This window comes from Vigna radiata, chromosome 5, assembly GCF_000741045.1.
Source record: "Vigna radiata var. radiata cultivar VC1973A chromosome 5, Vradiata_ver6, whole genome shotgun sequence".
In the NCBI taxonomy this organism is placed as follows: Eukaryota; Viridiplantae; Streptophyta; class Magnoliopsida; order Fabales; family Fabaceae; genus Vigna; species Vigna radiata.
In genome coordinates, this window is record NC_028355.1 from 15,474,516 (window position 1) to 15,487,893 (window position 13,378).

Sequence of the window (13,378 nt, forward strand, 5' to 3'; positions counted from 1 at the left end):
ATTACATGATGTTTAGTTGTTTATTCTCTTTCATCCGCACACTCTTTAAAAAATGATATTTTGACACCAACTTTTAGACACCATTTTGACATTGTACACGTGTTAAAATGTGGTTGAACGATTTCAAATTTAAAAAAAAACTTTGATTTTTTTTTTCAAATATGTCTTTGTCTCAGTTTTTTTCAATTTGAAATTGTCTAATCACGTTTTGACACGTATGCAGTGTGAAAATAATGTCAAAAATTGGTGTCAAAATATCATTTTCCTTAATTTTTTTAATCACAGTTATATTTTCATGCATATCGTCATATAAATAAAATAAAATATTAACGAAGAAGAAAATGCATGTCTCCCAATTTTAGACCTGCTACTAACTACTACACAGAAACCCGCGGCAGCAGAGGACACTAAACTACATGACATGCGCAGTGCGCACCTTTACCCATGCGTGTCTTGCTGCAACTGGCCACGAGTTTTACGTGTCACTTTTTAACGATGGTGCGCACGCATACCCAGCGCTGGTTAGCATACGATTTTATATTATTTCCTTTTCCCTCTGCCATTTCAACTCCTTGCTACAAAACTTCACTGTTTCTTGCTGCTAAAACCACAACTAATAACGTCAAAAGTCACAACCATAGTTCACATTCTCGATTCGTCTCTTTCATATTCAATATCCCACTCTTAAATCACCATCTTCTGATTTCACTCCTAAGAATTCGTAGTTATATTCAGAAACCGCCGAAATCGATCGCCTTTCAGCTTCTCGATATCGCGGTTTCGTTTCGAACGTGGTTTTAAGATTCGAAAAGAGTTAAACGCAGTTTATCTTTGCATAACACTGTATTGTTGTCCATGGTTAGCAGTGGAATCGGTTGAACAATTTGCATTGGGGTAGGTTGAGGTTGTTGAAGGAGGAGGAGGAGGAAACGGCGAAGACGGAAAGTAAAAGTAGTTTGTGATTCCGTTGGCTCGCACGTGAGTGCGTGCAATATCTGTGTCTGTGAGGTGCGAGAGTTTCGTGACTGCGAGAACAAGTGGTGAGCGAAAATGCCTCACAGAACCACATACATTTTCCCGCGTCAATTCCCGGAGCGAGGGTTGGATGAATCTTCCAAACAGCTGTTAGATCAAGAGAAAAAGAAAATCGTTAACTCAATCAAACATGACACGTTTAGCGTCGAAAGGGACACTCCGAAAAAACCGCTTCCCACTAAAGAAAACGAAGTCATTCTCTCCTCCGCTAAGGACTCCCCGTTCTCCGACCTGTTCGCCGCCGGAGAGAAGTTCCGGACTAAACAAAAGCAAATCGCCGCGTTCTGCGATTGGCTGATCGACAAGAAAGTCAGCCACTCCGGCCACCACCAAGACCACGGCTGTGAAAGCGACCTACTTCTTCCGGGGGAAACCACCATCAAGGACGCTGCCGTTGACCAGAGCTTTGACCGTCAGGTTTCGCTGCCGAGGCTATCGAGCGGGAGCAGCTATGCTGGAAGCTTGTTTTCGGGGACGACTTTTGATTGCAATTTTTCCAGCGGTATTAAGGAAGAAACGTCGTCGTCTCGCACTCTCACTACTATTGCTGCGCCGAGGCACAGGGAAGATGAGGAAGAGGAGGTGGAGGAAGAGAGCATGGAGAAGTTAGCGAAGAAGTCGAAAGAGAGCTACATCTTGCAACTCACGTTAGCGAAGAGGCTCAACTTTTTGGCTAGCCTCGTTACCGAACCTGTTCTCACTCCAGGAACCGAAACCTGGGATGCCGAATCCGTTTCTTACCGCCTATGGGTACAAAACTCACTTCACTGTTAAGACTCAACAGAACATCACTGGATAAAAATTATATGAAGCTACTTATTTTCTTATTCAAATTACGTTTTATCTCGCGAACCGTATTTACACTTCGAAAAACTTTTACGTAAATTATTGAAGTAAAACTCTATTTTAATCGGAGTGGCATTAGGAAACTGGATCTGAGTTTTTTTTATTATTATTATTTTCAAATATAAAGTCTAATTTTTATTATGATTCAGGTGAGTGGATGTTTATCTTACACAGACAAGATATCTGACGGGTTTTATAACATACTGGGGATGAATCCATATCTTTGGGTGATGTGTAATGATGTGGAGGACGGTAGAAGGATACCTACTTTGATGGCGCTCAAAGCGGTTGAGCCCAGCGAAACTTGTATGGAGGTGGTGCTTGTTGATAGACGCGAGGACTCTCGCTTGAAGCTGCTTCAAGATAAGGCGCAAGAGTTGTATTGTGCTTCTGAGAACACCTTGGTGTTAGTAGAGCAGCTAGGGAAACTGGTAGCCATTTATATGGGGTAAGAATCGGATGCCTCGTATCTCTTCTCGAGGCACTGTGAAGTTTTTTTTTTTTTTTTCCTTTTTAATCAACGTGATGTTTGAATGTTTGAAGGGGTATGTTCCCGGTGGAGCAAGGCGATCTTCACAAGCGCTGGAAATTGGTTAGTAAGAAGTTGAGGACTTTGCATAAGTGTGTTGTGCTTCCCATTGGCAGTCTGTCTAATGGGCTTTGTAGGCATCGGGCAATACTTTTTAAGGTGAAAATTTAATGTTTTCCTGCATTTATTGTTTTGTAGGGTATGACTGAAAAATATTTAAGTTGAGTAGGAACATTGTTGAGCATTTTGGATGAGTGAAGAGGGTGCATTAGTGTTGCCTAGGATTGTTTTGGACTGAGTAGGGCGTATTAATGATTCTTCATAACCTGTTACAGATTATTTATTCACAGTTAATTGGATTTTGAATGCAGAGATTGGCAGATTACATAGGTTTGCCCTGTCGTATAGCTCGTGGTTGCAAGTATTGTGTTGCAGATCATAGATCCTCTTGCCTAGTCAAAATTAAGGATGACAAACAGCTCTCTAGGTAATGACAACGTGAATTCATTTCTTCTGTCTTTTATGTGTTGATAGTAATGACAACGTGAAATTCTGTCAGTCATAAACACAATTGCATTCATTCCATCAGTAGTTTTAATCATTTTTCTTTTTAACCTCAATCTTTTGTTGTTTTTTGCTTGCATATCAGAACTTTGGCATGAAACTGGTAACTTCTTGTAGACACGTTTGTTTATCAGAGGCATATGACATTACGTCCTACTCTCATAGGTATCATGATATTTTTGTCATTTGACAGGGAGTATGTGGTTGACCTAGTTGGGGAACCGGGAAATGTCCATGGACCAGATTCCTCAATAAATGGAGCATATGTTTCTTCAATGCCTTCCCCGTTTCAAATTTGTCACTTGAAAGAATCACAATCAACTTATATGGATGACATGGCAAGTTCTGAATCCGCAGGTTCCAATGACAGACCTTTTAATCCTGAAAATCTTCCGTATTCAGGTATTCTTTGTTTTACCTATTTCGAAAGTTGATCTTCAAATTCCTTAGTATTTAACATCAAGGAAGAATTAGTGTAGCCATCAGTATATAATACTTGGACTCTCATGATGCATGTTATTTAATCTCATTTGCATTATGGTCTCGTTATTTCCACACTTTTTCTTTCTGTATAAATTATTATACTTTATGAAAATATATGAATTAATTGTTGAAGTAACACAACCTCGTAAGTGATTATACTGCCTCGAGCTATTCAGGCCATTAAATCAAGTTTGAGAAGTGTTTACTTTTTTTCTTTTTTCGTACTTTTCTTCTATCAGATCCTCTCTTTCATGCTATATATTTTAAAGTTGCTTTAAGCTTACCAAGCATGTTAGACTCAGATTATTAATTTTAAACCTTTGGGGACAACTGGGTAACTCGTGTTTTGTAGTTTTATTAATGCTAATTTTTATAACGAGTTGAGAGGATTTCTAGTAATCTAATTTGAAGTTGGTCTTAGCCATACTATTTAATGATCGGGACTGCAGGCTGTGGAAATAATGATCAACAAGCTAAAGAAACTGATTTGCTGAGAAGCTCCATTTATGGTTCAGTTGATCAAATCTGTGAAGTTACAGAACCATCTCTGATTCCTTTTGGATTAGAAGGGAATGACGAGGAATGCTCAGTTATTAGTTCGGTTTTGCCTACCATCCATGAAGATGATTCTAAAATTCTTCATCCAGACATCGAAGCATCACTAAATGAATATCCAAGCCTTAGGGAAGATGTAGTACAATTACAAGAAATTTCCAACAATGAGATCATTGTAAATGAAAGTTCTGCGCTGAAAAGTAGTTTCAAGCGATCTATACTTGGTTCATCTAGCCAGTCAGAACTGAAACAGGTAAACAATAGAAGTGAAAACAAGGGTTGTTTACCTTCTGGGAATATTCCAAGATATTTGAATCTTGAACCATCACTTTCAATGGACTGGCTTGAGATATCGTGGGAGGATTTACGAATTAAAGAGCGTGTTGGTGCTGGTACTTTTTCTGCCTCCCCTGTTCTTATAGAATCCACATAGCTTTAGTATTTGGACTGTTTCCTCATTCGGTGACTCTAAATGCAGTTGCCTTTTTCACTTTGCAGGTTCATTCGGTACAGTGTACCGTGCTGAATGGCATGGATCGGTACGTGTTAATATGCACTTTTTTCATCATGTTGAATTTTATCTAGGACATTCCCATTTTAGTTTATAAAAGTAGTTTTCCAATTACTTCATACAATTTACTCTTTGTTTGTGTGATTCAATTGAAAGAAGGACACTTGACCACCAAAATGAAGCCATTACATTAAATTATATTTATCCATTGATTCGTCATATGTCGGCTCTGTGAATATATATATATATATATATATATATATATATATATATATATATATATATATATATATATATATATATATATNTATATATATATATATATATATATATATATATATATATATATATATATATATATATATATATATATATATATATATATATATAAAATTAGGTTTTGGAGATTATTTTATCATTTTATAAATTTCAGGATGTTGCAGTCAAGGTTTTAACAGTTCAGGATTTCCATGATGATCAGTTGAAGGAGTTCCTGAGAGAGGTATGTATTCATGCGACAAATGTATTAGGCCTCTACTTTTGCATTGCTTGTGAATTTTGTTATGTCATCTAAATAGTATAAAAATATGGTGCTTTTAAGGAAAGGCATACGTATTAGCTGATAATCAATTATGCTCATCGAATTAACATTCTTTTGGCTTATCCTTATCTACTTGTCCTATTCTAGATCAGAAAAAACTCTTTCCTAAAAAGTACTATATTTTGTGTATATCTTGTTTTTTTTTTTTTTAGTTTCGGTATTTGAATGCTTGTTCCTAGTTTTTTTCCCATCTTGATGGGTGGAAATTATTCACATTTATAAAGGCCCTGCCTTTGTTATGCATACGATTTATGCTTCTTGCACAACTAAATATACACGTCTTCTACTCGTGCACACATGTCAACATTTCGTTTCAATTGGTGCTCGCTCGCTGGCCACTTGTATTCCGTTTTTATAAGTTCAAATGTACAGACCCCGTTTCAGTCTATCAGAATCTTAATTTATGAAAACCATCTCCTGGTATTTACAGACACCACAATTCTTCAACTTGTATAATACTTTTACATGTCATAAACTTTAATTATTCAAGTTGGAATGGTTTGTGGGGCACAATAGTGAACTATGTGTAGTACTGACATGCTTAAAACTAGTATTTTTAAGCAACACTAGTTATGCACAATAAGATGTAGAACTTCGTCTTTGAAACCCTCTTCTATTAATGCGGTAAAGCAGAGAAGCTAGTTATATTGAAGTGGTTATGAAATCGCTTTAGGTTGCAATAATGAAACGGGTCCGCCATCCGAATGTGGTGCTCTTCATGGGCTCTGTTACAAAACGCCCCCATCTATCAATAGTGACAGAGTATTTGCCTAGGTAAGAAAACTAACTTCTTATAACCTTGATCATAAGATTTCACATTCTTGCATAAAGAAGTATTGCCTTACTGTTTCTATACATTTTCTGTTACAGGGGTAGTTTATACCGCCTGATACACAGACCAGCATCTGGTGAAATTCTGGACAAGAGAAAGAGACTGCGGATGGCATTGGATGTGGTTTGTACCAGATATTATTTTTGTTACACTAAACTAGTTATCTTGTATATAACATATCATTTATTTGATTGCAGGCTAAAGGAATCAATTATCTCCACTGTCTGAAACCTCCAATTGTGCACTGGGATCTGAAATCCCCAAACTTGTTAGTGGATAAAAATTGGACTGTGAAGGTAGAATGCTACTGATTTAGCAGTTTATTATGACATTTTAACCACTTTACGCTAGTTGATGAATTTTTTTATGTTCAGGTTTGTGATTTTGGATTATCCAGATTTAAGGCAAACACTTTCATACCGTCCAAATCAGTTGCTGGAACAGTTAAGATTCTTCCTCGTGTTTCTCATTCTGCAAACTTAATCATATCAATTTCTTGTTATAACTTCCAATTTATCTTATGAATAAAAGTCCACTTCTTTCCTGATCTTCTGGAGTAGCACTTTCGAGTTTGAAATTAAGATTTCTAAACTTGAAATGTTGTAGCTACCTGTTAATGCATGTTGATTCACTGCCACTTCTAACTTGGTACCTACTACCTGGATCACTGATATAATCATGTTCTGATAGATGTTTGGTTATCAGATATTGGTTTTATGAGTCAATTTTTTTTTTTTGTTGGTTCGGTCGGATGGGAAGTGTGCAAGTGAACAACAGACTTGCATTCTTGTCTGTAGACTAGGTTTTTGGTCATTCTTCTAATATTTCACAGGTTGAACCTTTACTTCACAATACACGAACTCAATATGTGTGTAACTTTTAATTTTATTTTTAGCCTGAGTGGATGGCTCCAGAATTTCTTCGTGGAGAACCTTCCAATGAGAAATCTGACGTATACAGTTTTGGAGTTATCCTGTGGGAACTTGTGACCATGCAACAGCCATGGAGTGGACTTAGCCCTGCACAGGTAAACACAATGAATGCATATGCTCTAAATTTTAAATCTTAGAAACCAATTTTTTTTACTTAATGTGTTTATTTATACAGTAGTTGGGACCATTTGCAAGAATTTGTTAATTTAAAACGGACATATGATGTAAAGGTATACATGCGAACTTGCATATTTTAAACAACTGCTTAATGAAATCTCCTAATTTTACTAATAGAATGTAAAATGATCATCACCATGTGAACTCTCAGGTGGTTGGAGCTGTTGCTTTCCAGAATAGGAGGCTGGCTATCCCTCCAAACATCTCCCCAGCTTTGGCCTCCCTCATGGAATCTTGTTGGGCGGAGTAAGTCTTTAGCCATGTCATTGTTTGTAAATTATGAACATAATGGTGCCACTCGATCCAATTCTACTGGAATAATGCAAGCATTTACATTTGGGTTCTCTATGAACACGGATTTAGATAATAACAATCTTAACTTGGCCGAGACACTATAGTCCGATTCAGAGATGAAATTATTTGAAAATTTCCATTAGTTTTTGAATAAGTGGATTAAATATTTGTGGATAATTTACTAAAATTGGATATTATTTCATGAAACAGATTTTGATTTCAATTTAAATTTATATAACTGATTTATAAGAGAAAGTATGAATACAAGATAAAATAGACTTTCTAAGACCAATGATTTTTTTTTTTCTATTGCTTTATATGGTGGGAGTTTTTGTGATGAATTTTGAACAAATGTTTGTCCATTTAGTTATGACGAAAGGGTAAGCCAATAATCCATTCAATCTAAACTTGAATGGATTAGAATAAATGATAGTTTGATATGATTATTGATTCATTTAAGCATTTCTCAGCAGGTCTCAAAGGGTAGAAAAATCTGCATAATTCACATGTTATCTTTTTGTTGTTAACAAGTGTTTTTTCTAGGTTACTAAACATTTACTTGTATTTCTGATGCTTGCTTTATTTACTTGGCAGTGAGCCTAGTGAGAGGCCATCTTTTGGTAGCATAGTTGAGTCACTAAAAAAGCTGGTAAAATCTCCGGCAGAACTGATAAAGATGGGAGATACATAGATATATGCAGCCCCAAATTGGAATTTCTTGCGCTTTTTATGGAAAAGTTAGTTAACCACTGTAATTTTTTTTGTCGTACTTTTATTTTATCAAAATTTGCCTTCGATCTAAAAATTAGAGTGGAAAAAGAAAATAGTTATTGTTTGAGCTGTGGTCTCACCAAATGGGTCGAGACATAACAATGGTTAAATAAATCCTTTAATTTCTTTTAGTATTTCTGTACTTTTTTTTTTCCTACAGAAGAGTTCAAATGGTTTCTATAGGTGGAAATATTAGAGTGGATAATTTAGAAATATAGACTCAAGTGTTCAATTTGAAAGCATATCTTTTACTAAATCACACTTTAAGGTCTTGAGTGAAAAGGTCTTGAGTGAAAGTAGGAGAGAGAGTAATTGAAAGGATTTGATAATAAATTTTTTTGTTGTTTATTTGAATAGATTTGAAGATAAATAAAATTGAATTTGGAAGTAAATTTTTTTGAAGTAAATTTTTTTAATCTGTCACATAAATTAAATTTTACATTAATTTTTACAAATTTTATTTCTATACTCTCACTTATCTCTAAATCTATTCAAATAAACAAAAAAAAAATTATCTTTAAATTTTCTCAAATTCTCTCAATTACTCTTATCCAAATCTGTCTAAATATATTTTAAGATTTAAATATTATATATTTTAGATTATATAAGCATATCTGAATTGAGCAGTTTTGTATTCTGAAGCAGAATGTGTTTATATCGTAAATTATATAATGTAACATATATTTGTAAATTGCACAACTGAATTGAAATATATTTTTAAATTTAAAATATATTTTAGATTAAGTAGTTGATGTGATGTATTTCTAGAATTGAAATTGTGTATTTTTCTAAATTTCATTTAAATCTTGATGATTGCAATTCTTTTAACATGTGCATAAAAAAAATAGTGAGTGAAAAAGGAACTTGATGATCGCATTATTTAGAAAATAATATGTTGTTAAGTTTATGTGTGGAAGCTTGCATCTCCGATTCTTCTGTAAAACAACACTGCGTTAATATCATCATAAATCCTCAACGCTGAATTTTCTATTACATAAAAAGTGAAATTAGAATTAGATCTTGAACAATATTAAAAATTTAGTTAAGAATATGAGTTTTTGACAACACTACAAATTCAACCAGAATCTAAACTTGTTTCAGATTTCGATTATGTTTATTCTTACTTTTTCTGCTCTAATGTTTTCTTAAAAAAATTATTTAATATATTTCGCATATTAATTTTATTAACTTGTGTTAATTTAGACGATATTTTGGTGCTTAATGCGAAGATAGATAATAAAACTATTTCTTTTAAGAAACGATATCGTTTTGTTTCTTGAAAAAAAAAAAAAAACAGGAAAGGTAGGCTCCTAAAATTATTTTATAACAGATATTAAAATATTATAAATTAGGGACGATAATTGTGGACATTTAATAAGTTCGGGGTAGATTACACGTTTAATTATAGTTTTCCCTGTTTAATTATCATTGTCATCTGGTAATTTTATCATTTACATTTTTTCACAATTTGTTATATAACTTTTTTAATTTTATAAGTTTTAAGAATATTTAAATGCCAAGGAAAAAATGTTTAAGATACATCTTAATAAAAAAACTATGGAATGACTTTCTTAGAATGAATTGATATAGTATGATGGGAGTCTTAACATAAAATTTATTATTTTAGACAAGGCTCAATCTCTTAACAATAAAATAAAATATTTTAATATGAAAATGTGTTTTTTTATAAGATTTATTTTAAAATAATATTTATAAATATATAATGTGAGTTATTTAAAAGACACGTGATAGTGATATTCGTTTAAAATAGAATAAGACTGAATATTTTAATAACATGTTTATATAATGATTATTTGTTATGTTTCAATTCAAAAATTTTATAAGTAGATCAAAGACAATATGTTAGATGAAATGGTTAAATTTAGTATTTTTAACCATAACATACAAATAATTACATTTAAGAATGTAAATAAAGTATTGTTTAGAGTATCAAGTCATATAATATATAGTATAAGTTTAGAAAAGAATGCATATGGTTTATTTTGGAATAAAAAGAATGTAAGTTTTTTTTTTTTGGTTATATGACTAATATTTTTTTAATTATATGACTGAGAAAAAATATTTAATATTATTCTTCATAATCTATGAAAGAAGGGACAATTGTAAAAGTTAAAATAAAATCCTGAATTAAGAGCTCTTTGTTAATGTTAAACAAATTTAGAGTAATAACATGCATTAGACAATATTCAATACACCAATATAATAATATTTATCCTTATAAAATTTTTAATTTTGTCTTCTAGAAAATACCCTAAATATCTTGCAATACAATAATTATCTTTTTCGAAAATTCAATATACGAGAAAATACACTAATAACACAATTTAAAAGTTTTTATTTCGTAATAAAGCTTTGTTAAAAAAGTATCTTATTATCTTTTCAGTTAAAGCTTCGTCTTAACCTTTCATACTTATCATATAATACCGTCTTCTTTTATCTATTTGGAAGTATATAAAAACTTGAAAATGATCTTGTTTAAAAAAATCTTCAAAAGTTACTAAAAGAAAAGTGAAAAACAAAATAAAATAAAGTATTAGGCCAAGAGTGATTATAAATAATTATGCAAATTATGTATTAACAAAACCTGGAAATGCCCATGCCCATATGTAGTTTCATTCATCGAAATAAATTAATATAAAAATGATGTGTTGTTAAAATATCCTCTCAAACACAATTCAACTTCTTTTTATCATATGTTATAGGACTAAATTATTTTAATAAAACATTTTTTATTTGAATATGAAGGAAAAAGTAGTTGTACAGGTATAAAATTATTCTATCATGAATAATGGTAAGATAATACTATTACATTTATTACAAGATGAAATAACTATAAAATTGTGAACTTTTAAATTTTTAAAAAGAAAAAGAAAAGTAAAAAATAAAGAAAAATAATATTAAATTAAATATAAAAAAATTGTGTATGTCAAAGTTGATATTTTATCATAATAAGAAATTAAGGATGAAGAGCCAAATATGAAAATATATAAAATGTACATCATGGTATAAATCATAATAAGTAATTAGGAATGATAATATATTGGAATATTTATCCGTTAATCCATAACCAAAAAAAAATATACTTGTTACCTATCTTGTCTATTATCAATTTAAAAAAATATATTTATATCTATTTTAAATTTTTCGTATACTTGTACTCATAAATATTTTAAAAAAAATATTTTAAAAAATTTTAAAATAAAATCTAAATAAAATTAATAAAAAAACAAAATAAATATAAATATAAATATATATTAATTTTAATTTTAATTAAATTAAATTTAATAAAATATAAATTAAATTTTTATTAATTTTTTATAAATAATTAATATATAGATACAAATAATATAATATCTATATCTAATAAACAAGATTTAAATTATTCACTAATCATGAATAATAAATATTCTAACCTATATTAACTAGTCGTCACTAATTCTATTATTGAATTTTGGACAAATAATTTTGCCATCTTTATCCTTGATAAACATTATTGAGTTATAGTTTAATTAGTTTACATTTTTATATAATATTTGACGTATAATTATGTGATTGATTGAAAATTAATTCACAATCATAATAATTATATACTGTTACAAACCAATTACAATATCACATATTAAAATATGGAAAAAGTCTTTTAATAACTTTTTTGATAATTTTTTATAACGTATACATGACAGTTTGTGATTGGTCTGTTTTAAATATTTTTTTAGAATAAATTCAAACATATCAATAAAATTATGGCATTTGTTTCCTTGTAAAAAAATATTAAAAAAAAGTTGTTAAAATATTATTTTCCTTAAATATTATAAAAAAGTTATATGATATCATTATCTTTAGGAAAATAGTGGAAACCATTATTGAGTTATCGTTTGATTAATTTAAAAAATAGTTGAAAATAATAATAATAAAAAAAAGAGCATTAATTGTTTTACCTGGATTGAAGGTTGATGAATAGTCAAAGGAACATGGCGGCTACGTTGTGGCGGTCTCCGCATAGAGTTTCTGACTGAAGAAGACCATAAAAACTTCTCAAATTCATACACTCTTCGCTTCCATCAATCTATCTATATACCTCACTCCCTCTGCAGATCCGTGACGATCACGAGAATCCAAAAATGGAGCCCGATGAGAAAAAAGCAATGATTCGCGATATCGCGCTACAGGTCTTCGTCTTCTCCATCGCCATCGTCTCCTTCCTCTGGATGCACGGCATTCCCCAGCGCCTCTATGCCAAGCTCCGCCACCGTCCCCCAAACCCACGCGCCGTCCAAGCGAAAAGCCATTTCATCAAAGGCGCGCAACTCGTCTCGCAAGCCAGAAGATCCAAAAACGCCTCTGTCACAGTCTCCCTCGCTAAACAGGCTCTAGAAGAAGCCGAGAAGGCCATCGCACTGGATCCCAAGGACGCCGCCTCGCACTTCTTGAAGTCCATGGCGCTCGATCTCCAGGGCTTCCGTAGCAACGCTCTGGACGCGCTGGACGCCGCGCTTTCTCCGCTGGCCGCGGCGTCGCTGGCGGCCGACGAGAGAGGCGACGCGCTGCTGAAGAGAGCGGAGCTGAAGATCTCGTTGAGCAAGAAGCGCGTTGACTCGGTGCTGGCGGATTTGAACGAGTCAGTGAAGCTGAGTCCCCGGAACCCGAAAGCGTGGTGCATGCTGGGAGAGTGTTATGAGGGAAATGATATGGGAGAGGAAGCGAAGAAGGCTTATAAAGAGGCTCTCCAATTGGAGCCACAATTGGACGTGGCTCAGGAAGCTCTCAACAGGTTGGGTTCGTAGTAGCCGTCGCTATGGAATCAAAGGTTTGAGATGATATCGCTTTAATTGCTTGTTGTATGTTTGTAATCAATATCGTTGTTTATAGTCTTCGATTATGGATACCGTTATTGGAGGTTAAGCGTGAGCACTTGCATCAATAATGATTTTCGCCGAAGAATTTCAATTCTATAGCTGTTAACTGGTGAAATTTTTGATATAGAAGGGGAAATTTTCTTACCTTTGTATTTCTTACAGTTTTATGTTCTGTTCCTAAGCATATGTTGTTGGTGAGAACAGCAGTGCTTTTTATGCAATATAACCCTTTCATCTTGCCCATCATTTTCTTTCTTGTTGCTAGATATAATTGGGATATAATGCTTAGTACTATGTTCTTAATTGTTTTGGGCTTAATTACATGTTTGGATATGGATCACTTCTTTGGCATGTCGTCAGTAGAGCTTTTA

General features: G+C 32.7%; 2 protein-coding genes across 4 annotated transcripts; both read left to right on the top strand.

Moving 5' to 3' along the window:
• Nucleotides 1–514: 514 nt before the first annotated feature.
• LOC106762239 (serine/threonine-protein kinase CTR1-like) lies at nt 515–8,264 on the top strand. 3 transcript variants are annotated; one of them, XR_002667809.1, is made up of 16 exons: nt 515–1,785; nt 2,031–2,329; nt 2,425–2,569; nt 2,782–2,897; nt 3,168–3,376; nt 3,907–4,404; nt 4,511–4,551; nt 4,957–5,025; nt 5,798–5,898; nt 5,995–6,079; nt 6,154–6,252; nt 6,331–6,399; nt 6,852–6,983; nt 7,067–7,118; nt 7,217–7,311; nt 7,954–8,001. XR_002667809.1 is itself a non-coding variant. In XM_014646025.2 (15 exons), the coding sequence occupies exons 1-15, from the start codon at nt 1,051–1,053 to the stop codon at nt 8,048–8,050; spliced, it is 2,790 nt and encodes a 929-aa protein (XP_014501511.1). In that variant the 5' UTR covers nt 528–1,050; the 3' UTR covers nt 8,051–8,264. The 3 variants fall into 3 exon arrangements, 1 of the variants encoding a protein (XP_014501511.1); XR_002667810.1 differs by lacking the exon at nt 7,954–8,001 and having other exon boundaries at nt 518–1,785; nt 7,064–7,118; nt 7,217–7,302; XM_014646025.2 differs by lacking the exon at nt 7,067–7,118 and having other exon boundaries at nt 528–1,785; nt 7,954–8,264.
• A 3,837-nt stretch (nt 8,265–12,101) lies between these two features.
• On the top strand, nt 12,102–13,253 carry LOC106762240. The gene has a single exon (XM_014646026.1). It carries the CDS (start codon nt 12,273–12,275, stop codon nt 12,933–12,935), a length of 663 nt encoding a protein of 220 aa, XP_014501512.1. The 5' UTR covers nt 12,102–12,272; the 3' UTR covers nt 12,936–13,253.
• The last annotated feature ends 125 nt before the right edge of the window (nt 13,254–13,378 follow it).